Here is a 24,628-nt window from a genome sequence, read left to right as displayed (position 1 = left end):
ATTAACACTACAACGTGGTTGAAAGTAATTGAGTGTCATAGTTAGTAATTTTGATCTGAGAATAACGGATTAATTTCTAAATAATGAGTTGACAGCAAACTAGACAAATGTAATATTGGTTAAACAATTACATACGTAAGTTTCTTTCCCACAAATATGATGACTTTATCCTTAGGCTTCAGAGTATCAATGAAGTAGCGTGTAAAAGCTCTCTTTTCTTCTTCTGGGATAATAACAACTTTCTGCTCTACTGTATTTACTGCCTGTGAAATATGAAAAACTGATGGTAAGTAAAAACAAAATCTGAACAAAATTATTTCAGTCCAGTTAATTAATTCTCACATTACAATACCTCAGGCCACTGACTTCAAAACTGATATATTTGATTTTGTCAATAAATGACACCAGGAGAGACTCTTAAATAGTCTATTTTCCTATGAGGTGATTATGTCAAACTCTAGAAAGATAAGTTTGCTATTCTTCTCTAAGCAGAACTGGGAAGAAGCAAGTTAACTGTAAGCTTCAGAGGGCAGGCACATGCTTATGTCTTGTTAGTGAGAGGCAGTCTGGAGCAGTTTGCTCTAGATCTACTTCTGTATTGTTTCAACATCCTTTTGACTAATTGTCTCATCTGATGAATCTTGGGGGGGAAAAAAGTATTTCCAAAAGGATGACTTATGTGTCATTTGACTGAAGAGGAGAGGGAAAAGACCTGCTCACTAACTCAAAAACAAAACAAAAAACAAAATATAACTTTCCTCCAACAAATATGGAAGTTGCCATAAAATGGCTGATCTGCACATCTGTAGTCCACGCTGCTAGGCAAACATGTCTTCAGGCCACTGCCTTATAAGCCATAGCTCGACACAAAATTTAGAGTCTAAGAGGGAAGCCAAACACAAAGACAGTCGCTAAATGATCTCTTCTGTAGTACTGACATTAAGCCCTTTCTCCATATGGGACCATTGTCTAGGAGGCTAACTTTCCAAGCAAGAAAGGCTCTTGCAAAGGAGATGAATATCTGAGGCCTGTAGAGATGCAATAGAAGTTTGGTAACATTAAGAGTACAGATTCCAGTCTGCTGTCTTTGGGAAGGAATGTCCTGTCATAGAATATCAGGGTTGGAAGGGACCTCAGGAGATCATCTAGTCTAACCCCCTGCTCAAAGCAGGACAAATCCCCAGTTTTTTTTTTTTTAAACCCCGGTTCCCTAAATGGCCCTCTCAAGGATTTGAACTCACAACCCTTGGTTTAGCAGGCCAATGCTCAAAACACTGAGCTATCCCTCCCCCCGTACAAAGGTAATGTGGCAATCACCACTATGAAAAGTGGTGATTGCCACATTACCTTTGTAATTATTAGTAGTTTCTGGTTGCACCCAAATTGTGCTAGTTGCTATACAAGTGGAAAGGCACATTCCCTACCCAAAGATACTACGGTCTGAAAAAAAAGAAAAAAAAAGACATGGCAAAGAGAAAAGAATCCTGTGATTAAAACACTGGATTTGGACTCAGACCTATGTTCAGTTCCCACTTCTGCCACATACTTCCTGTATGACCTTGAGCAAATCAATGTAATAGGGTACTGGACCTCTGGGAACATGCATGCATCCTATTGCCCCTGTTACAGTTGTGGGCCCTGTAAAACTAGGAGCTGTAGTTGCAGGCCACATGCTTCACCCTAGTCATGTACCTACAGGAAATTTCATATAGGGAATTCTTGCTCCTTCAGCAAAAGACCAGACAGGAGAGACACAGGGTTAAAGGAAGGACCCTGGAGGGATATCTCTGCATTTATCAGAAAGAAGGCCCAGAATACGAGACATCTGCAAAGAGCTGCGAGTCCCTAGAGAAGGACTAAGGATACGTCTACATTATGCGCCAAATCGGCGGGTAGTGATCGATCTATCGGGGATCGATTTGTGGCTTCTAGTTTAGACGTGATAAATCGATCCCCGCTTGCTCTGCCGTCGACTCCTGTACTCCACCGTGGCACGAGATGGAAGCGGAGTCGACAGGGGAGCGGCAGCAGTCGACCCCGCACTGTGAGGACATGAGGTAAGTCAACTTAAGATACATCAACTTCAGCTATGCTATTCTCATAGCTGAAGTTGTGTATTTTACGCTGATACTCCCATACCACCGCCCCCCCCCCCGTGTAGCCCAGGCCTAAGTGAATACCCTGAGGAGCTTTTGTTTTAAAGTCTTTTTCTAAGTTAAGAAAAGTCCTGTGCAGAGGAACTGAAATAGTGAAGTTGTTTGGAGCATGATCTCATCGGGCTAGTGGATTAGCCCAAAGGTTTATAGTCACTTAAACTCCGTGACTCAGTTCTCTGCTTGTAAACTGGCAGTGATAATACTCTCTCCCTTTCTCTGTATTAGCTCTTTGGATTCTTAGCTCTTTGAAGCAGGGACTTTTCTTAATATGTATTTGCACAGTGACTAGCACATGCAAGTCCCAATCTTATTTGGGGGCCAATAGGCATGACTAATACTAATTACACTAAAACAAAACACACACAAACGACAAAGGGCGGGGAAAGGCGAACAAACCAGAAGGTAGGCAGGTGGTAATACAAAACTTTTACTTTATTATAAAGGTTTATTGACAATTTTTTTCCCCCTTTTACCCTAGTACTGTGCTATTATGATATTTACATGGTAACTAGAGAGCAAAATCTGCTACACGGAGATCAGACATTGAGTTGCCATTGTTGAACCTCTAAAAGATAAAAGGGGGCATTACTCATCAAAACAAAGTTGGCAGACCACTGAGGATGACAGCTTTTTTGCATTGTAGAAGGAAGAGGGCTGAAAAAAACTGCCTGGAAGCAGGAGGGAACTAGTGGAATCACATAAAGAACTGAACCAGGTCTTGTTCTGATAGACAAAATATCCAGGTCCTGCCTACAGTCTGATCTACAGAAGGTAATGCTCACTGTCAGAATAACGAAACTGGTTGTGAAAAGAGAAATACTAATTTCTTTATGGCACTAATGCATGCAGGCTGAAGCAGGGGTGAAACAGCATATGCACTATTTGCAAGTTTGATAAATTTCAGAACACCCATACTATATAAAATTGTGAGTAAAATGCTTTCGAACAAATTTCTTATTAGTTATAGTGAAGTTATAAAACAGGAGTTAAAAACAACAACAAACCATTAGCTGCTACAACATTTCAGTACAATGTTATTTCAATCTATAACCAGTCAGTCCAAAAATTAAAAATGCATTGTAGAAGCTTTTGGAAGATATAGCAACTATATAAGGGGTAATTAATCCTTTTGGCATCGGGAAACAATGTTGGGTTTTTTGAGGCATCCAGTTGAGGCTTTTGATATTAGGGAAATAGCACATCTTTCCCTCTTGATTTTTGGCAGGGGTAGAGGTGACTTCAGATTTAGGGAGATGGCACATAAATTTCTTCCTTGAATGCATTTCACCCCAACCCAGTATCTGACGCTACATCCAAATATGTCTAAATACTCCAGTTTGATGTTTCTGCTAAAATAAGCACTTATGCAGTTGACTTTTAAATTTGTTGGGTTTCAAAGTCAATACAAAAACAGAGATAAGGGGGAAACTTTACACCTCTGAGAGCTATGACAGGTTGTCTGTATATTCCGAGCAATGCATTTACATCATTTTCACATTTTAAAGGTCATTTTTGTAACCAAAAGAGCTAGAATTTTTTTTAAACACAAAAACTTCAATTCTGGATGAAAGTTATATAGCATAATCAAAAAGGGAACTTACATAGCAATGTGTGGCTACATAATATTATACATGGGCCCTTGGCCATTAGGTAGATTTGGATGAAATATTTACTATTGAAGTCGTCTGTTTATGGGTGGAGAAATACCTTACTATTAACCAAATCAATGCTTTAGAGACTTCATAAATTTTATTTAATCATTTGTCCATTACAAAAGCTGAGACTAAATGCTCTTTGGCATGTTTCATATTCTTATCACAAAGTTCTTTTTCATTTACAGTTCTAAGATGCACTCTGGGCTTTTATTGAAGCTTTTAAAATACCACTGATTTCTGCCTACTTGGAGCATGTTGTGAAAGACCAGACTGGGTTATGCTTTTAACTAAATGAAATATTATCTGAATGACCCAAAACATTCAAAGTTATGTGCAACTACAAAAAGTAATGCGACTTTAAAAAAAAATAAAAAAATCAACCTACCGCTAAATCAAGAGTGCCGACATATACGATCATAGGATCTTTCAAATACGATTTTGCAAGGCGGCGAACACCATCTGGCCAAGTAGCACTGGTGGGAGGGAAGAAAAAAAAATACATTTTTAAAAGTGCAAGAGGTCTCCAATACGCTCCTCTCATCCATCCCACACTCCCAATACATTTCAGCAAGGTCTTACACCCACAATAGCTGTCATGCATATGTACTAATCTTAACAAGAAAAACTGGAATTGCTCATTTGAGCATAAATTCAATCCAGTTGGTATTACTGAAACCTGCGGGGATGATTTATACAACTGAAATATTAAAATCAATGGTTATAACTTATTAGGAAGGACTGAATGGGCAAAAGGGGAGGAGTGGCGGCACTCTGTCAAAAATGGCATTACCTGTTTCCGAGTCACTGATAACTCGGAAGAAAGTCATCTTGAAGGCTTCTGGATCAATGTCCTAACAGACAAAACATAAGATGTGGTACTAGCTGGTGTCCGCTACAGACCACAAAAATCACACCAGGGAAGATGAACACTTCCTTACATGCTTATCTACAATGTGCAGGAAAAAAAACCAACAGTGTGATCATGAGGGACTTCAATTGGAGTGACATATGCTGGAGGGCTCGTGCTGCCAGGACTAAAACATTCCTGGAATTTCTAAACGTTATAGATAAGTGGATACGGGTGCCTTGGCTGTCTCTCTGGGCTCCTGGGACTCCTGTGAGTTGGATGACGGTTCTGTCGGAAACAGTGGGCCCCAATCCAATGAATGGGGAAGGGGCCTCTCCTGCAGCAGGAGCAGCAGCTCATCCTCAGGTGTGGGGATGTCCTGGAGAATAGATAGGCCTGAGAGGAGCAGAGACTGTAGATATGGCAGGAACACATTCTCTGGTGTCAGGAATGTCTCTGTACGTTCTTGAGTCCATGGGGTGCCCACTGAGACTTCAGAGGTACCTGGTTCAGTAGTCAGAGCCAACTGGTCTGCATATTGGTCAGACAGAAGCAACAGAGCATCCAGAACTATAGTTGTAGAGGGACGTTCTACACGCCCCCAGTACCAAGGTCACCAAGTGGTAGGGATGGATCCTGCTTCTTCTTTGCCTTACCCTCCAGCTGGGAGGCCTTTGATGGTAGTTCCGCTGGATCCACAAGCGACATCTTTCCCTCTCTGAGCCATGCCAGGTTGGGTATGTGTCTATATGGAGCAGTCCGATGCAGGAATCTGCTCTTATTCCTATGAGTGTTTCTTACTCTCGTAGCAGGCCTTCGGGGCTGGCAGCTCCGCACCATAGCTCATGCTTAGAGGGGCACTACTGGTCAGTAGAGGCTGCTATACAGTGGGGGGGAGGGGCGGGATCCTCCTGGCCAGGATCAGAGTGCATCCAGGGCCTTAGTGCCTCTTCCTCAGGAACTTGTGGAGTTGAGCTCACGGGCCTCTCTAGTTCTGGGCAGGAAGGACTTCAGATGCCGCACTTCACCAAGATGTGCGCCTTGCCCAGACAGTAGAAGCACCGTTGATGGTCGATGCTGATGAAAAAGGAATGAGGGCAGGAGACCATTCTTGATGCCTGGGATCCTAGGCATAGTCCCTGAATAGCGAGGGGATGTCCCCCCAAACTGGGGAGGGTCTATACTAAACTATGAAAAACAAACAATCTATTTACACAATTATACAACAACTCTCTTATCGAAAGAAGAGTGAAGGAGGAAAAGGGTTTTGACTCAGGTCATGAGATGGTAAGAGGGAACTGGAGTGACATCAAGCTGCACCACCCCATATACCCTCGGTCGGGAGCACAAGAAGACATACTGAGAATGTACAGGTCAATGGACGCTGCTTGGAGAAAACTTTTCAACTAAGCACACGTGCACCCAGGTGTGGAATACACATGGGACCATCACTTCAAGAACAGATCATTCTGAACCAACTCTGGAAGCAGAGGAGACATAGCCTTGTGTGATCAGTTGCAAAGGTGCAAGCTGCCATGGGTCTCTAGAGCTGAAGACAGTTCCTAACTGTGGTCCAAGAGCTCTCCTGAATTGCATGTGCCAGACTTGACAGAGTTAAGAATCTGTCTAAAGTAAGGTAGGCCCTGGTTATCAGTGATGCCCCTATAAACTGTATCTTCCGTATAGGGAATTAACATGGATTATTGTACCTTTTCCTGAAGATCCAACTCCTGGTACAGATCAAAGGCTGTGTGAGTGGAAGACAGCACTGCTTCGTAGGAATGTTCCTTGAGTAGATAGTTGTGAAGGTACACGAAGACTAGGATTGCTTCTTGTTGCATGTAAGAACCTTTGAGAACACCTTTAGGGTTAAAGAAAGGCTGAAGGGAAGCACTTGGTATTGGAAATGATCCTGGCCTATAATGACATGTAGGTAATTCCTGCAGGGTGGGTGTATCTTTATATGGAAATAGGAATCTTGTAGGTTGTGGCCTGAAAACCAATCCCCTTCCTCCAGTGAAGGAATTATAGCTGCCAGAGTCATCACTGTAAGCTTGAGACTTTACAAACTTGTCTTAGATCCAAGATCAGTCTCCACACTCTGCCCTTCTTTGGCACAAGGAAATATCTTGAGTAAAACCCTTTGCCCTTGTGAGGAGATGGAACCAGTTCTATCATTCCTAATCAAAGAGAATATTCACTTATCTCAAAAGCTTAAGAGAGGGGTCCGTTAAGAGGGATAGAGAAGGGGGCTGGAAGGGAGAGTGTGATATAAAATGATGGTATAGCCTCTATGACCCACTTGTCTGTAGGGATCCCACGCCAATCAAGTTTCAAATGGGAAAGAGGGTCTTCAAAAGGTGGGGAGGTGAGCAAATGGACAGCTGTAAAACCAGAGGTGTGGGAGGATATTAACCCTTGACCAACCCATCAACACTGTTGCTTTGAAGATGACTGAGTGGTCATGCAGAGCAGATGAGTGGCCCTCTCTCTCTCTCAGGAATGTGTGTCTTTCTAGGGGTTTTGGTGGATCTATGGAATTCAGAGAATTTAGAAAGATGCAATCTCTGGGTAGTTGGTGACCTACTAAATCTTCTCTTATTGTAGGTATGTATATGCCCAGGGATCTCAAAGGAGCCCTAGAGTCCTTCAGCGTGTACAAGGACTTGTTGGTAGTCTCTGAGAAAAGCTTCCAACCATCGGAGAGGAGATCTTCAATAGTATTCTGTACTTCCCTTGGAAACTCAGAGTTGGAGCCATGATGCCCTTAGCGTAACTACAGCCGCAGAGATGTACCTGGCAGCAGCATCTGCAGCATCCAAGGATACGTGAAGAGCAGTCCTGGCCAATAATTTGTCCTCTGAGGTGATGGACTAGAATTACTTCCTATGTTCCTGTGGCAGATGTTCAATAAAGGTAGTTAAATCTACAATCGTTTGTAAAATTATATTTGGCCATGATCCTGATAGTTCAGTCTTTGCTTCCATCCACAAAGGTCCAGTCTTTTGTCCAATTCTACCCCATACGATAAAAAAACTAGTGTTGCTTACCCGCTCATTTACCTCAAAAGAACCCAGAGTCTTTAGGGGGAACAATTTACATGTTGGTGGAACAGTAGCAGGTGTTTGAGACTGGAATTGGCTAAGATAATGTAATGCCTCATTAATGGGTAAGGCCATCCTGGAGTTGTTACTGACTGCAGGAGATCCAACAGTTTATGCTGTGAATCCTTGACCTCTGAGTGGAATCTGAATAGTGTCAGCTACCCACTTCATGAGGTCTTGAAATTGACAGAAGTCATCAACTATCGAAGGGGTTGAGGCATAACTACCTCCACTGGAGATGGAGGATGAAATGTGTGTTTGGCCTCCTGCTCCTCAAACATCTCCAGCGATGGGGCTGGTGGTTGTCGCTGATCAAAAAGGATCGCAGGCAGGAAGCACAGAGTCAGAAGCTTGGAGTCTTGGGCACAGTCCGGTACCCAAATAAGGCATTGGAGGGGGATGGGGTTGTTCCCCCAGGAGACTAATCTAATGCTAAACAGTAAAACTTTAAAAAACTATTAAACTCTTCACAATTAGATGATTCTTGTTCTGTAGAATGAAGCCAAAGCTGCGGACACTAAAGGTTCCAACCTGAACCATGCAGTGATGAGAAGGAATTGGAGAGGTGGTCAGACCATCCTGTCCTTTATCCCCTTTGTTGGAGCAATGAGGAGAGCAAGGCGCATGTGCAGACCAACGGATGCTACTTTCAAATTCTTTGACTCCAGACGTAGGGTGTGCATACGTAACCCATAGCAGAATACAATAGGGACCATCACTCGAAGAAGAGCGTTGATTTTCAATAAATCTTGGGCACCAGGGAATTTCCAGAAGACTGGAAGAGATGTTGTGCCACTTTTTAAAAGGTAAATTGAATGACCCAGGTAATTGTAGGCCTGTCAGCCCGACAATCACCCCAGATAAAATAATGGAGTGTCTTATACAGGACTCAATTAGAAAAAATAAAAGGAGGATAATATAATAATTACTGCCAATCAACATGGATTTATGGAAAATAGATCCTGTCAAGCTAACCTGATTTTTTTTTTTTTGAGATTACAAGTTTGATAAAGGTAATACTGTTGATGTAATATTCTTAAAATTCTGTAAGGTATTTGACTTGGTATCATATGACATTTTGTTTAAAAACTAGAAAGACAAAATTAACACTGCACATTTGAAATGGATTAAAAGCTGGCTGAAAGTCTCAAAATGTAATTATGAAAGGGAAACCAGGTGTGTTTCTGGTGGAGTCCCTCAGGGGATCCCATGCTTGCTCCTATGCTATTTAACTCTTTTGTCAATGACTGGCAAGAAAACAAAATCATCATTGGTAACACTTACAGATGACACAAACGGGGGAGTGGTAAATAATGAATAAGGCAGGTCACTGATAAAGAGCGATCTGGATCACTTGGAACGCTAGGATCAAGCAAACAAATTAATGTTTTAAGATGGCTAAATGCAAATGTATATATCCAGGAACAAAGAATGTAGGCCGTACTTACAGGATGAGGAACTTTATCCTGGAATCAGTAATTCCAAAAACAAATTGGAGTTCATGGTGGATATTCAGCTGAACATGAGCTCACAGTGCAATGATGTGACTAAAGGGCTAATGCAATACTGGGATGCATAAAGAATGGAATCTCAGAGGTTATTTTACCTCTATGTTTGGTACTGGTGCAACCCCTGCTGGAACTGTGTCCCCAGTTCTGGTACCCACAATTCAAAAAGGATATTGACAAATTGGAGAGGGTTGAAAGAGCAACAAGAATGATTAAAGAATTATAAAACATACTTTATAGTGACAGACTAAGAATATACAAATGGCCATACTGGGTCAGATCAATGGTCCATCTAGCCCAGTATCCTGTCTTCCGACACTGGCCAATTCCAGGTGCTTCAGAAGGAATGAACAGAACAGGTAACCATCAAGTGATCCATCCCATCATCCATTCCCAGCTTCCAGCAGACACTAGGGACACAGTGCATGGGGTTGCTTCCATGACCATCTTGACTAACAGCCACTGATGGACCTATCCTCCATGAACGTATCTAATTCTTTGAACCGCATTATACTTTTGGCCTTCACAACATCCCCTGACAATGAGTTCCACAAGTTGACTGGGCATTGTGTGAAGAAGTAATTCCTTTTGTTTGTTTTAAACCTGCTGCTTATTAATTTCATTGGGTGACCCCTGGTTCTTGTCTTACACGAAGCAGTAAACATTCTTATTCACTTTCTCCATGCCATTCATGATTTTATAGACCTCTATCAGATCCTCTCTGTTGTCTTTTTTCCAAAGTGAAAAGTTCCAGTCTTTTTACTCTCTCCCCATATGGAAGCTGTTCCATACCCCTAATCATTTTTATTGCCCTTCTCTGCACCTTTACAATTCTAAAATATATTTTTTGAGATGGGGCGACCAAAATCAAGGAGCTTAATCAATTTAAGATTAACAAAGAGAAGATTAAGGGGAGACTTGACTACAGTCTACACAGGGAACAAATATTTAATATTGGTCTCTGCAATCTAACATGATCCAATGGCTGGAAGCTGAAGCTAGACAAATTCAGACTGGAAATAAGATGTACATTTTTAAAGGTGAGAGTAATTAATCATTGGATCAATTTACCAAAGGTCATGGTGGATTCTTAATTACTGACAATTTTTAAATTAAGATTTAATCTCTCTCTAAAAGGCATGCTTTAGGAATTATTTTGGGAAAGGTTTATGGCCAGTGTTATACATAAGGTCAAACTAGATGATGACAGTGTTTCCTTCTGGCCTATCACTCCATCTATGAACTGCAAGTATGTTCTTCAGTAGAAGAACTACACACTTGCTTGTCTCACACCACCTTGTCTCACTAAAGTACACAGGCTGTTAAAAGCCTTAAGGTGTTACTAAAGTATCTAGAGATCTCTGAGGCAAAGAAAAATCCCAGCCATGTCCCCATTCTCCCTTTCACAAACCTTGGCTAGCCACAGAAAGTGGGGTAACACAGAAGCAGTCACGCTTTCTCTACCTCAGAGGATTCTCCTACAATAGGGTTATCTTCCTGTGGCTAGTTATGGTGTGGCATGCAATGGCCAGAATTCACAGAAGCAGGGGGTTGGTGGTTAGAGACTGAAAGGTTCATATACCGATATTCATATTTATATATAAAAAAAGATTTATACCAACACTTGAGACACAAAATAATTCACTCTGATGTATTTTGAACTATGTCCCTTATAATCCTGCATCTGGTTAGGAAATGTATGATGTACTATGCAATAAGCATTCATTTACCTCTTTACATCTGCAAAGTCATTTTAAAACATTCAATATTTTCAAGTACAGTTTTTAGAATGTGGGTGGGGATATAGAGAGCATGTTTTATAAACATGCTAAAGTTGTAATGAAGTATAGTTAATACCCTTGCTCCAAAACCCTCTTGCGCACATATAATTTGAATCTTTGCCCACAGCTTCAAGAAATGCAATAAAATTTCACTCTAAAACCATATAGAGTGGAATATGAAGAGGATACTAACATGTACAGTAACTGGAATGTGAGAAATTTTGTCCCTGGGGTGCTCCACTTTGTGCATGACCTTGTGCTTTCAATCAGATTTCTGTCAGCAGTCCATGTGCCCACACTCTACTCATCCTTGTGCTCAGGACTGGGAGAGGCAGATTTGCAGCTGCTCCAATTCATTCTCAGTCATGAATTCCAGCAGCAAGAACTCCAAATAGAGGGGAGGGGGAGCGCAAGTAGTGGAGCACCCATAGGGACAAAACATCTAGAAGAACTACAATTACTGTACAAGTAAATAATCTCCCCTTTTCCGAGTTATTGTCTCTATGGATGCTCCACATACATACAATATGATGGAGGCTAATTTAGCTACAACGAGTCAGGAAAAGGATCTTGGAGTCATCGTGGACAGTTCTCTGAAGATGTCCACGCAGTGTGCAGAGGCTGTCAAAAAAGCAAATAGGCTGTTAGGAATCATTAAAAAGGGGATAGAGAATAAGGCTGAGAATATATTATTGCGCTTATATAAATCGATGGTACGCCCACATCTCAAATACTGCATACAGATGTGGTCTCCTCATCTCAAAAGAGATATACTGGCACTAGAAAAGGTTCAGAAAAGGGCAACTAAAATGATTAGGGGTTTGGAGAGGGTCCCATATGAGGAAAGATGGGAGGGAGAGATAGCTCAGTGGTTTGAGCATTGGCCTACTAAACTCAGGGTTATGAGTTCAATCCTTGAGGAGGGCCACTTAGGGAACTGGGGTAAAAATCTGTCTGGGAATTGGTCCTCCTTTGAGCAGGGGGTTGGACTAGATGACCTCCTGAGGTCCCTTCCAACCCTGATATTCTAGGCTAGGACTCTTCAGCTTGGAAATGAGGAGACTAAGGGGGGATATGATAGAGGTATATAAAGTGATGTGGATAAGGAAAAATTATTTACTTATTCCCATAATACAAGAACTAGGGGTCACCAAATGAAATTAATGGGCAGCAGGTTTAAAACAAATAAAAGGAAGTTCTTCACACAGCGCACAGTCAACTTGTGGTACTCCTTACCTGAGGAGGTTGTGAAGGCTAGGACTATAACAGCCTTTAAAAGGGAACTGGATAAATTCATGGTGGTTAGGTCCATAAATGGCTATGGTTAAGGAATGGTATCCCTAGCCTCCGTCTGTCAGAGGATGGAGATGGATGGCAAGAGAGAGATCACTTGATGATTGCCTGTTAGGTTCACTCCCTCTGGGGCACCTGGCATTGGCCACTGTCCGTAGACAGGATACTGGGCTAGATGGACCTTTAGTCTGACCTGGTATGGCCGTTCTTATGATTCCCAAGCAGTGCCTTGATTATGGAGGGGGATGCTGAGGAGAAAGTCAGTACAGTTTAGAAAATAGCCTCACCAAGGGCTGTATCTGCTCTAGAAACAAACGCTAGCATAGTGCTGGTGAAAGGTGTCCACAAAAGACAATGCGGCAGCTTTGCAAACGTCTGCAATGGGTACATTAAGTAGGTCTACAGAGAGGAACTGTGCTCTGGTGGAATGGGCCATCATCCTAGGCAGAGGATGCAACTTAGAAGCTTTATAACACGCTAAGATGCATACCGATACCCATTTTAATAGGGAAATAGGGGCTCCCTTCATCCTCTCTGTCTCCTTCACAGAGTCTGGGGGACGATCAAAAGGGTTTAGTCCTGTTGAGATAGAAGGCAATCGCTCTTTTCACCTCTAGAGTATGGAGTCTGGCTTCTTCCCTTGAAGCATAAGGCTTGGGGTTAAAAAAACGGTTTACTGAATGTCTTTGTTTATGTGGAAGTCCAATGAGATCTTAAGCAGGAAGCGAGGATGTGGACAGAGTCATTTTGTCTCAGTAGATTATCCTGTATGGTAGATCAGCCATAAATGCTCCCAATTCCCCTACCCTCCTGGCCAAAGCGATGGCTATGAGAGATGACGTTTTAAAGGTTAAACGGAGAAAATGGCAGCTACCAATGTGTTCAAAAGGTGGTTTCCTCAAGACATTGAGAACTAGATTAAAGGTCCCAAGGCAGAATGAACCACCAAGGAATAAAACATAGAAAAACAGTAAGCTAGTCAGGTATACACTGAGACACTCCATCACTAGCCAGAGGAAGCTGAAACTCTCAGTCCAGAGCATGAGGAAGCGTAGGGTGCAGATGCTTACATGCTATTTAAACAGCAGATAATGTATAAGCAAGTACATTGCTAAGACACACAGCTTTTTAAGGTTAAATATCTGATGATAGACGGGTCAAATATCAGCACTCAACCTCTGTGTCATGAAGTTATTTATGTATCTTGTGTAGATTGTGATTACTACTTAACTATAGTTATCGTAAAATACCAGTTCACAGCTTTGAATTATGTGTGTAATAACTCATCTTTAAAAACTAGGCCCAGATTTTAAATACATTCAGTGAGGCCAAAATGGTTGCAAGATTTCTGTTGGTGCCATGGTTTACTGCAGTGGCAGGCCCTCCTGTGAGCAAATGAAAGGTGATGACAGCACACAAAGTATGGAAGTGGGACAGAAGGGGACAATAAGAAATTAATGAAATACTGGCAGCGTGGAAAAGTTACAACTACCATTGTAGTCTGTGTTCACCTAAATATCAAGGGATGTGAGTTGTTTAAGTTATTTTCACATTTGATCTACTGTGAACCAACTTTCAGGTATAAAGCAAAAGCATAGAACAAGTGGGGGGAGGTATAGCTCAGTGGTTTGAGCATTGGCCTGCTAAACCCAGGGTTGTGAGTTCAATCCTTGAGGGGGCCACTTAGGGATCTGGGGCAAAAATCAGTACTTGGTCCTGCTAGTGAAGGCAAGGGGCTGGACTCGATGACCTTTCAAGGTCCCTTCCAGTTCTAGGAGATTGGTATATCTCCAATTATTATTTTTATTATTAAGTATTTAACATTGTGCAGAAGGTACTAAATTTTTTATGCAGAAACTGGATTCTTGGATCACCTTTAGAAGTTCATTCAGCACTTAATACCAGAATTCTAGAATTGTCTCAATAACAAGGTAAGAGGACATTCCATTCATTACCCATTGATAAACCCGCAGAATGCAAAAGTACCAAGTACATATTTGCTGCAGATTATCAGTTCCTACTCAATGTGATGTCCCAGTATGCACTCTCTTAAGGATATCACAGTCAATTGAAGACTGCTGGAAAGGGGAGTTTGTCTATAGGTAAATCCAGTTTCTTCAATGACACTTAATACTTTATACCAGAGGTGGGAAAACTACAGTCTGCAGGCCACATCCGGCCTGCCAGCCGTTTTAATCCGGCTCTTGAGCTCCCACTGGGGAGCAGGGTCAGGGGCCACTCCACGTGGCTCCCAAAAGCAGTGGCATGACCCCTCTCTGGCTCCTACATGTAGGGACAGCCAGGTGGCTCTGCTCTGCACGCTGCCCCCACTCCAAGCGCTGCCCCAGCAGCTCACACTGACCAGGAACTGCAGCCAATGGGAGATGCAGGGGCAGTGCCTGCAGATGGGGCAGCGTGCAGAGTTGCCTGCTTTGTGCCTCTGTGTAGGACCAAGAGAAGGGAAATGCCTTTGCTTCTGGGAGCCGGTTGAGGTAAATGCCGTCCGGAGCCTGCACCCCTTCCCGCACCCAACCCCTCTGCCCCAGCACTGATCCCCCTCCCACCCTCTGAACCCCTCGGTCTCAGCCCGGAGCACCCTCCTACACCCCAAACTCCTCATCTCCAGCCTCACCCCAGATCCTGCACCCCCAGCCAGAGCCCTCACTGTCCCACTCCCCACTCCAGCCCAGAGCCCCCCCCCATACCCGGAACTCCTCATTTCTGGCCCCACCCTGGATCCTGCGCCCCTAACCAGAGCCCTCACCGCCTCCCACACCCCAACCCCAATTTTGTGAGTATTCATGGCCTGCCATACAATTTCTATTCCCAGAAGTGGCCCTCAGGCCAAAAAGTTTGCCCACCCCTGCATTATACCCTAAGGCTGTAGTGCACAACTTCTAAGTATGCAGTCCTATGTTTTCTGTGGCCCTCTAAAATTAATTTAAACTTTTACTTAAGAATGGTTTCTTCCACGACTGCAAAGAAAAACTTTGATAATCAAAAAGTTTTCTTCAGATAGGAGATACTCTAAGTGAAAACAAATGCTTTAACACAAGTGTAAGCTACCTTCATTGCTCTCACCAGGTAGTCACTCCAGCATGTAACATTAACAGTTTAAATAACATTTAGTTTACTCCCAACTCATCTTAGCTCAAATATCCAAACAAATTGGATATAACTGAAACTAGATGAGACCCAGTGGATGTGTGTTGTGCAGTGTAGGAAACATCCATGTTATTGCCAAGTTTGTGATTTCTCTGGTGTTAGGCAACATACCAAGAGCAGACCAAGAGCATAAGGGTACGTCTACACTACGGGACTATTCAGAATTTACATAAACCGGTTTTGTAAAACAGATTGTATAAAATCGAGTGTGCGCGGCCACACTAAGCACATTAATTCGGTGGTGTGGTCCGAGGCTAGCATCGATTTCTGGAGCGTTGCACTGTGGGTAGCTATTCTGCAGCTATCCCATAGTTCCCAGAGTCTCCCCCGCCCCTTGGAATTCCGGGTTGAGATCCCAGTACCTGATGGGGCAAAAAACATTGCCGCGGGTGGTTCTGGGTAAATGTCGTCAGTCACTCCTTCCTCTGGGAAAGCAACGGCAGACAATCATTTCGCGCCCTTTTTCCCTGGATTTCCCTGGCAGACGCCATAGCATGGCAACCGTGCAGCCTGTTTTGCCGTTTGTCACTGTCACCGTATGTGTACTAGATGCCGCTGACAGAGGCGATTCAGCAGCGCTACACAGCAGCATTCACTTGCTTTTGCATGATAGCAGAGATGGTTACCAGCCATTCTGTACCGTCTACCTTGCCATTGTAAACTGGCAATGACGACAGTTACCAGTCCTTCTGTGCTGTACCCTCTGCTGCTGTCATAGGTGCCCCTGGCTGAGATCGGCCGGGGGCGCAAAAGCCAAAATTGGGTACGACTCCCTGAGTCAATTCCTCCTTTATGGTATCAAAACAATAGAATCAGTCCTGCTTAGAATATGGGGCAAGTGCATTAGAGATCCAGTGTATCAGAGAACTAGAGAGCACAGCCGCTTTGTGTCAGATCCCCCAGGAATGATGAGCTGCATGCCATTCACAGGGGGTGCCCCTGCAACAACTCCACCTGTTGATTCCCTCCTCCCCCAGCCTTCCTGGGCTACCGTTGCAGTGTCCCCCCACTTGTGTGATGAAGTAATAAAGAATGCAGGAATAAGAAACAGTGACTTGTTAGTGAGATAAAATAAGGGAAAGAAGGCAGCCTCCAGCTGCTATGATAGTCCAGACAGGACATTAAGCAGTGTGGGGGACAGGAGCCCAGCATCCTGCTATGATAGTCCAGGCAGTACAGAATCTTTTCTTTACACATGAAGGGCAGGGGCAGATGGAGCTCAGCCCCCTGTTGCTATGATGAAAACGGTTACCAGACCGTCTACTTATGGGCTGATGATGAGGACAGATACCAGTCCTTCTGTACTATACAATCTGCCACAAGGCTGATGATGAGGATGGGAGCGCAGTCCTACTGCACTGCACCCTCTGCCACAAGGCTGATGATGACAATGGATATCAGCCACCAAGGAGGGTGGGGGAGGATACAGCAGCTCGCTACTGCAGAATCGCGTCTATCAGAAGCATTCAGTAGACATTGGGTGACATTTAAAAGAATCAAGAGAAGATTTTTTTTCCCTTTTACTTCTGGGGGTGGGGGGTGGGGTAAATTGATGAGCTATGCCCTGAACCACCGTGGACAATGTGTTTGACACTACAGGCATTTGGAGCTCAGCCAAGAATGCAAATGCTTTTCGGGGACTGCAGGAACTGTGGGATAGCTTGAGTCCATCCCCGCTCGCTCCCTCCCTCCATGAGCGTCCATTTGATTCTTTGGCTTTCCGTTACGCTTATCACGCAGCAGTGCGCTGAGTCCCTGCTATGGCGTCTGTCTGGAGATTTTTTAAAAATGCTTTGGCATTTCGTCTTCTGTATCGGAGCTCAGATAGAACAGATTTGCCTGCCCTTACAGCGATCACATCCGTACGGTCCATGCTGGAGTTCTTTTTGGATTTTGATTTCGGACTGCATCGCCACCCGTGCTGATCGGAGCTCCATGCTGGGCAAACAGGAAATATTCAAAAGTTCGTGGGGCTTTTCCTGTCTACCTGGCCACTGCATCCGAGTTCAGATTGCTGTCCAGAGCGGTCAGCGGTGCACTGTGGGATACCACCCGGAGGCCAATACCGTCGATTTGCGGCCACACTAACCCTAATCCGATATGGCAATTCCGTTATTAGCGCTACTCCTCTCATTAGGGAGGAGTACAGAAATCGATTTAAAGAGCCCTTTATAGCGATATAAAGGGCTTCAGTGTGGACGGGTGTGGCGTTAAATCGGTTTAATGCTCCTAAAACCGGTTTAAACGCGTAGTGTAGACCAGGCCTAAGAAGCAGAAAATAGAAAGCTCTTGTTGCTAGCTAAGGTGATCTGAGATTTCAGCAGCAATGAGCCTAAGAATAGTCACCATCATGGTTGCCACCCGTACCATCTCATGGGACCTAGGTTTTCATCACTCTGATATTGAGAGATGTTCTGACCAGACCAGGCCAGAGAGAGGACTCAGATATCACCACCATCTCTACCAAATCCAGCTGAATCCCAACCACCACGTGAAATGAAATGAGATTGGACTTTAACAGCAACGGCAGCTCTAGCTCATCTCAATTAACTTCTTTTCCCCAAAAGCACAGTTACCACCATCCAAGAGACTATCAAACAAGGAGCTGTTTTCCTTCTAAAACTCTCTCCAGCTAAAGGGAAAACAGGATGTTAAAATAAAAGCCTTAATGTTTTACATTTCAATTGTGTCAACTGTTTTTCCTTCTTCTCTGTATCTTTAATAAAAGGTTGAAAAGATTTTTAATGGTGCTTGCGCCATGGTATACAGAGATCTCAGTCTGCTTAGTACCAAACCCCACTATTTAGTGTTGGACAGCGACAAGGTTATGTTAACACCTTCCACCCATTTATTCCATCTCACTCAATACCACAGTTCTCAAAAAGTGAGTGACAGTTCTATTTAGAGTGCAAGGATCAAAAATCTTCAAGGTAAGTTTGAGCTTCAGCTAAGAGACTTTCAAGGTAAAACAAGAGTTCAAAGTTATTTGCAGACCCATTTTTCACCTGACCCCAAAGAGATGTCAAATTCAGTTAGAACTGACTGATTTACTAAGCTTCAGTCCAAATGTCATGAAGGAAACAATGAATTTCTATAAATGCTTTCCACTTGACTTATTTAGTTATACAAAAGATCTTCTCTGAAGTACTTGTTTATGAAAAAGATCTATGCACTGGAATAAATCAAAATGCCACACCCTGAACAATGGGCAAGTCTCCATATCATTATGTGCACAACCACTTCTAAGTCAGACATCAAGAATTTGGTTTCAAAGCAGTTCCAGACTTCCCGCTGATATGCCTTCCCCTGAAGCCCCCAAAGCATACATTCAGTGATGCTGTGCAACGTACACTTTACTTCTTTTTTAACTGAATAATCCTATGTAAAATTATTTACAGCTTTTGGAATCTTGTTAGGTTACCAAGAAGTCCTCTGTGTTGCAAAGATTCTGCATCAGTGCCCTACACGATAAAATATTTTTCTTTCTGAAGTCAAATATTGGAGAAGAATGAGACTTACCACTGAAGACCATTGGGATAGCTAAGGGGTAGGGGAGGCTGATATAAGCAGAGTGCATACTCGTATATCACACTGAGTAGCAACTGGCAATTTGCAGTGGATATGTGCATCACAAGCTTGCAAAAACAAACAGATAAAAAAAATTAAAATTTCAAGTTACTAGTGTACTGAATGCCTCTCCTAGCCTACCTGGAGACATATAGTACATAATTAATTAGTTAAAAAATCCAAATGTGCAGGCTCTCTTTAAATACCCTCATAAATTCTTCAGTCCAAGATTTATCACTGATTAAGTTAGACAGAGAGGCCTATGGGAGTTCTTCAATCTATCAGACTGTGTCTGAAGTCTAAGATCCAAGTAGTTACCAATTGTTATCCAACTAGTCAGTATTCAAGAGTATCTGAAAGTTCTCTTGTTGAATTCAGTCTCATAAGTAACCAATTTGACATCAAGAGGATAAATCAAAATGATTATAGCAGGTATCCACTGTCCCATAAATATGAGCACAGTAATTATTTAGGAGCTTTATATTAAAAAGTGCTAACATGAACCATTAAAATTAAGTATAACTATACAAGTTTACAATGACACCAACCTTAATTCTAAGCTACTGAAAACATTTACATACCTAGTCATGACTGTTTGTCTGTCAGGGCGTACATCTAGTAAGATCTTCATTATTTGAGGTTCAAATCCCATATCCAACATCCTATCAGCCTCATCTAAAACCTGTGCAAAACAAGGTTAGTTCCTATGATTCTTTAAGTTTTAAGACACTACACAGCAGACTTTCCTTAAGACATATTTCTCACACTCCACCCTTAAAACCCATTTTAGAATCTATTTATTTCCACTCCAAAAACTATTAACTCCTTTTCAAGTTTTCACCATCTAAATTGTTTCTGGTGCCACTCCTTGATAAAAAGGCAAACTTTGCACATTTCTAGACAGGAAAATTATCTGAGAAAAAATGCTTTTAACCATACCCCCAAGAACAAAAGCCAGAGAACACCAGGATTTTGAATAGTTTTCACTTGCCTATATCCCTCCCGCCCCACCAATTTGTTTAGCATATAAATTGAAATAGAAGTTTTGATTATGTAACAGAAAACAGAAAAAAACCCCAACCCTGCAACCATTTTAATCAAGGGGGTTTCTTCAGAAACTTTAAAGTGGGGTTTCTTATTTTACTCATTAGAGCTTTTCTACATCAGTCCAGAAATATTAATTTTGTTCTTCACTATGAGCAGAAAGACATTTCATCACAACATTTTCAAGGGGTCTGCCAATTCTGAGCTCAGCTTTCTCTTAACCACTAGATAAAGTGCACTTGACCACCACTTGATCCTTCCTAGTACTCCTGAAAAATTACTAGTTTTTGAGGCCTAAGTCTCTGAATCAGAACTTGTAATGGCCAAACAATGGTCAAACCATGTCCCCTGCAAAGAGTCAAGGCTCCAAAGTAATATCCTAAACAGAGCAGTATCTTAAGTGCTAACTGGACATTTTTGACTTTCAAAAACTTGGAAATATTTTATAATCTCCTGGCCCCTAACCATCTAATCTGCTCTGGAAACAGAGACCTGATGATTTTTTTTAAAGTGTTGCACTGAAATACGGGGTCCTTTAGGGATACACCCCCTACCATGGGAATTGGAATTAGTTTGGCCAACTGAGAAGTGACTTCATCTACTTAACAACTTGCTTTTAAAATATCTGTCTTTGGAAAGGGGGCTCAAGATTTTCAATTAATTGGAACAGTTTTGTAATCTGAGTCTCACTCTTGATCCACTCCATTTCTGAAATGTAGGCACACCTGTGAGAATTTCAGAATCCTATCCAAATGTAAAAATATTAAGCCAACAAGAACCAGGTCCACTGAACTTTCCTCCTTTAATTTTCAGGTTTGAGTTATAGGCGCAGAGGTAATTTTTTTTTTTTTTTTTTAAGGCCAGGTTCTCTCTTCTCTTATACTGGAGGATCAGAGATTTCCTGGCCATTCCCTTGATTATCTTCATACCTGTTTTCTCCTTTTTAGAGGTCCTAGTGGCTAGTTGCGACTCATCAAAACTGAAGTGCCATTGGAATTCCCTGAAACATAAGTATGACCATAATAATCTCTCATCTGAGAGATTGAGGAGGGGAATTCAATCTTCTGATTAACCCTTCATGTCCAAAAGACTTAATTAAGGTTGTTCTTCACTAATTATACATATTCCAATGGAGTGTAAAGGCTAGAATCTCTATTGTAGGTTACAGAGAGCCGCTAGCTATTTGTAGGTCAGTGTCCTTCCTGATAGGACAGAAGGTACTGCCTTGGCTAGGAAATGAACTATTCCTGTAGCTGGAAGGAGAGGAGAGAACATATGAATAGCCATACTGGATCAGACCTGTGGTCTAAGTTCAGTATCCCATCTCCCAGATAGGATAACCAACCTCCTGTTAATGTTTCTTCCAAACCCCCAACAGTTGGATATCTGTTTATTCTCTTAAGCATAAGATTTAATATAATTTTCAAAACATTAATATTCACTACACCACCTTCTGGACATTCTTTCTATCCATATAAACATCCACTCCTTTTTTGAATACTAAAATATCTTTGTTGAAGTTATACCTTGTGGTACAGAGTTTCCCAGGCCAGTTGGGCACTATGTGAGAAGTCTCAACTTTTATCAGTTTTAAATTTTCTCTCTTCTGTTTTATTGTATGTTTCCTTGTTCTTGTATTCTGAACAAGAATAGGAGCACTTGAACGGAATAGTGAAGGTAACTAACTAATCTGTATACATTTGTGTCCTCTTTTGTCTCCTCTCTATAGGTTTCTTTGATGTTCTTAATCATTCTCATCATATGTCTCTAAATTACCTTCTATTTCTGCTATACAGTTTTTGATATGGTATGGTCAAAAGTGAATGCAGAATTCCAGGTAACAGCATACAATTGTTTTATAACAGAGAGGGCAGAGCTGAATGGTGGCTTCAACTGAGGACATGTATCTGACTAGCATAGAAGTCATCTGTGACAAATTGCTAGTTTCCGTTAAAGTCTTGAAGAATGTGGAAGGCTAATTGGGATGGCCGGGTTACTAAAGAAGAATTGAGCTAGATCTAGGCTGCAGAGCAACCAAAAGTAGATGTGGCTGTGCTGAGAGGATGGTGTTAATTCATTTTGTGCACATATGATCCATCTGGAGGTGCTGATCCATCTTGTGCACCATGCTGAAGTGGGCAGCGCTGTGTGTTTTATGGAGAGAGTTTTCTGTTTTCTTCTTACCATTTCCTATCTCAGGTTCCTCTACTGTGCTAGAGAGGATGAGCCCAAAGCAGAGATCTGCAGCAGGGCCGGGAAGTAGACAGTCCAGTGTATTTGGGAGAAAATTCACAAGTTCTTCGGCATCTTACATGGAAACTGTGTGCGTAGCTACATACAAAAGAATGATGGGAATCTGAAGTTCAATGCTCTTTGATCTTCTCTCCAGCAAAGGTATTGTGTTCTCTGCCTGCTGAAGACACAACTGAGCTCTGGGAAGCAGCGAGCCTCTTACACATTGGCAGGGGTGGGGGGGTGGGGGGGAGGAGGAGGAGACAAATACACAGGTGCAAATTTTAAAGCATGATCTCAGTTTTGGGTCCAACTTTAGATACTTATGGACTGGAGTAGAGGGTGTGCAGCACTTCTGGAAAAAAAAAGTCAGTCTACAGGTACCTAAAATAGTTGATCACTTTCAGAATTCAGTCCTCTGTGCATGTCTCCCATCTACTGGAAAAGTGGAACTTTACCTAAGTGCCTGGACTGAAGTTCAAGGAGAACCATTTTCTCCCTTTATGTGATTCAGAAAGATGATGGTTAAGGCCTTTTGATTAACATGCAACATAATTATCAAGTTATTTTCAGCAATTATAGACTTTTGTTCTATTTCTAGCCAGCACCACATCATTTATTTTCTAAGGACAGCGAAAGTGCATGAGGCTGAATACAATATTTAGCTGTTAGTGCACTAAAAACTAGCAATTCTTTTCTTTACTACAGGCGCCTTCATTCCTATTTTACAGACTACTCTCCAGTTCCACTACTATTCTCTCTCTCAGCTGGTCAAAATCCTGGTGATGCTCATCTCTCTTTGCTGTCTATTAACATCCTTCCATATTTGGGGTCTGCAAGTCCACTATTATTTCTAAACGTGGAGTATAGGCAGGTACTGGCATCAAGGGAGGCATGGTATGATACTTTACCAGCCGCTCAGGACTGGATCTTCTTAACAGTCCTATAGAAGCAGCAAAGAATCCTGTGGCACCTTATAGACTAACAGATGTTTTTGCAGCATGCTGCAAAAACATCTGTTAGTCTATAAGGTGCCACAGGATTCTTTGCTGCTTCTACAGAACCAGACTAACACGGCTACCCCTCTGATACTTAACAGTCCTAGTTTATTCATTAAAGTATTTCATAGATTTCACCTGGGAAAGGGCCAGTTTAAACTGTTATCCCTAGTGATTAACCAGTGTCCTAAGGGTTAAAAGGCCACTGACAATTTGTAAACATGAGAGAACAGAATACCTATAGCAGTGGTTATCAACCTGCGGCCCAATCAGCACATATCTGTGGCCCATGTGACATCTTCAGGGCCATACAGGTAGTATACGTATTGTGTGGATGTGGCCCACATAACAGAAAGCTGCATATGCAGCCCACAGCAGTAAATAGGTTGAGAACCACTGACCTATAGTATTAAAAAGATGACTGAATATAGGGTAATAAGGACATTATGCACTTAAGTAATCTAACAAATTTCTTACTTAACATTTTTATGTCCTGAAGTCAGACTGTTAGCTCACTATTTGTAAAAAATGGCCAGGAAGACTTAAGGCTTCCGGTACATGATACTATTAGTATCACAATAGCTATCTAAAGTTTTTTTTTCAAGTGACCTTTAGAAACGTGGGCCACAAGCTATTTTCCATTTTAAGAAAACTGATTACATGTACCAGGAGTCTAGTTTTCTCAGGGTGGTGTTCAGTGTCTTCAGCAGAGATACTCAGTTAACAGTACTCAGATTTCCAGATTTTAGCCTTAAAAATATCAATTCAATTAAAATTATTTAATTCATTAAAAAAAACCCAACAACAACAAAAATTTGGTTCAGATTAATCCACCTCCACCCCAATAAGTGCATTACTTTTCAATGTTGACTACTTGCCAAGTATGTTATGCTCTTCAGATTTATGAAGTTGTTCATTTGAAGGTCATTCAGTCTACCAGGAGTAGCAATAACAATATCCACACCTTTGGTAACCATGTTTATCTGTCCTTTTCGGTCCCCACCACCATATATGCAAATACTAAAAAAAATAAAAGTTTTCCAGAAGTTGAGGAGTATAGTTCAATTAAAAATCAATCTTTCAAAATGGAAAACAATACCATCACATTGTCCCATAATATTTAAAGAGTATTTTTTGTATTAAGCTATCAAGAGGAAAGATTAGATCAAAAAGCACAAATGATTTAAATACATTTTCTACTTTAAATAAATGTTATTTTACATTATCTGCCACAACTAATGTGTTGAAGTTCAGATACACTAAACAGGACACAAATTT

General features: G+C 41.9%; 1 protein-coding gene across 5 annotated transcripts in view; it reads right to left on the bottom strand.

The window, feature by feature from the left end:
* Nucleotides 1-24,628, bottom strand: part of DDX43 (DEAD-box helicase 43) — a 61,696-nt gene that overhangs the window by 22,250 nt on the left and 14,818 nt on the right. For 3 of the 5 annotated variants that reach the window (XM_045011908.1, XM_045011907.1, XM_045011910.1), the window contains exons 9-13: nucleotides 24,229-24,370; nucleotides 19,658-19,758; nucleotides 9,047-9,124; nucleotides 4,197-4,284; nucleotides 136-263 (exon numbers count right to left, since the gene is read on the bottom strand). In XM_045011908.1, coding sequence (XP_044867843.1) covers nucleotides 136-263; nucleotides 4,197-4,284; nucleotides 9,047-9,124; nucleotides 19,658-19,758; nucleotides 24,229-24,370 — 537 coding nt within the window. The remainder of the gene's footprint in view (nucleotides 1-135; nucleotides 264-4,196; nucleotides 4,285-9,046; nucleotides 9,125-19,657; nucleotides 19,759-24,228; nucleotides 24,371-24,628) is intronic. The other 2 variants (XM_045011909.1, XM_045011911.1) reach the window with 1 other exon arrangement.

Source organism: Mauremys mutica, chromosome 3 (assembly GCF_020497125.1).
Source record: "Mauremys mutica isolate MM-2020 ecotype Southern chromosome 3, ASM2049712v1, whole genome shotgun sequence".
NCBI lineage: Eukaryota > Metazoa > Chordata > Testudines > Geoemydidae > Mauremys > Mauremys mutica.
Note: the sequence above shows the minus strand (reverse complement) of the source record. Positions and strands in the feature narration are given on the sequence as shown.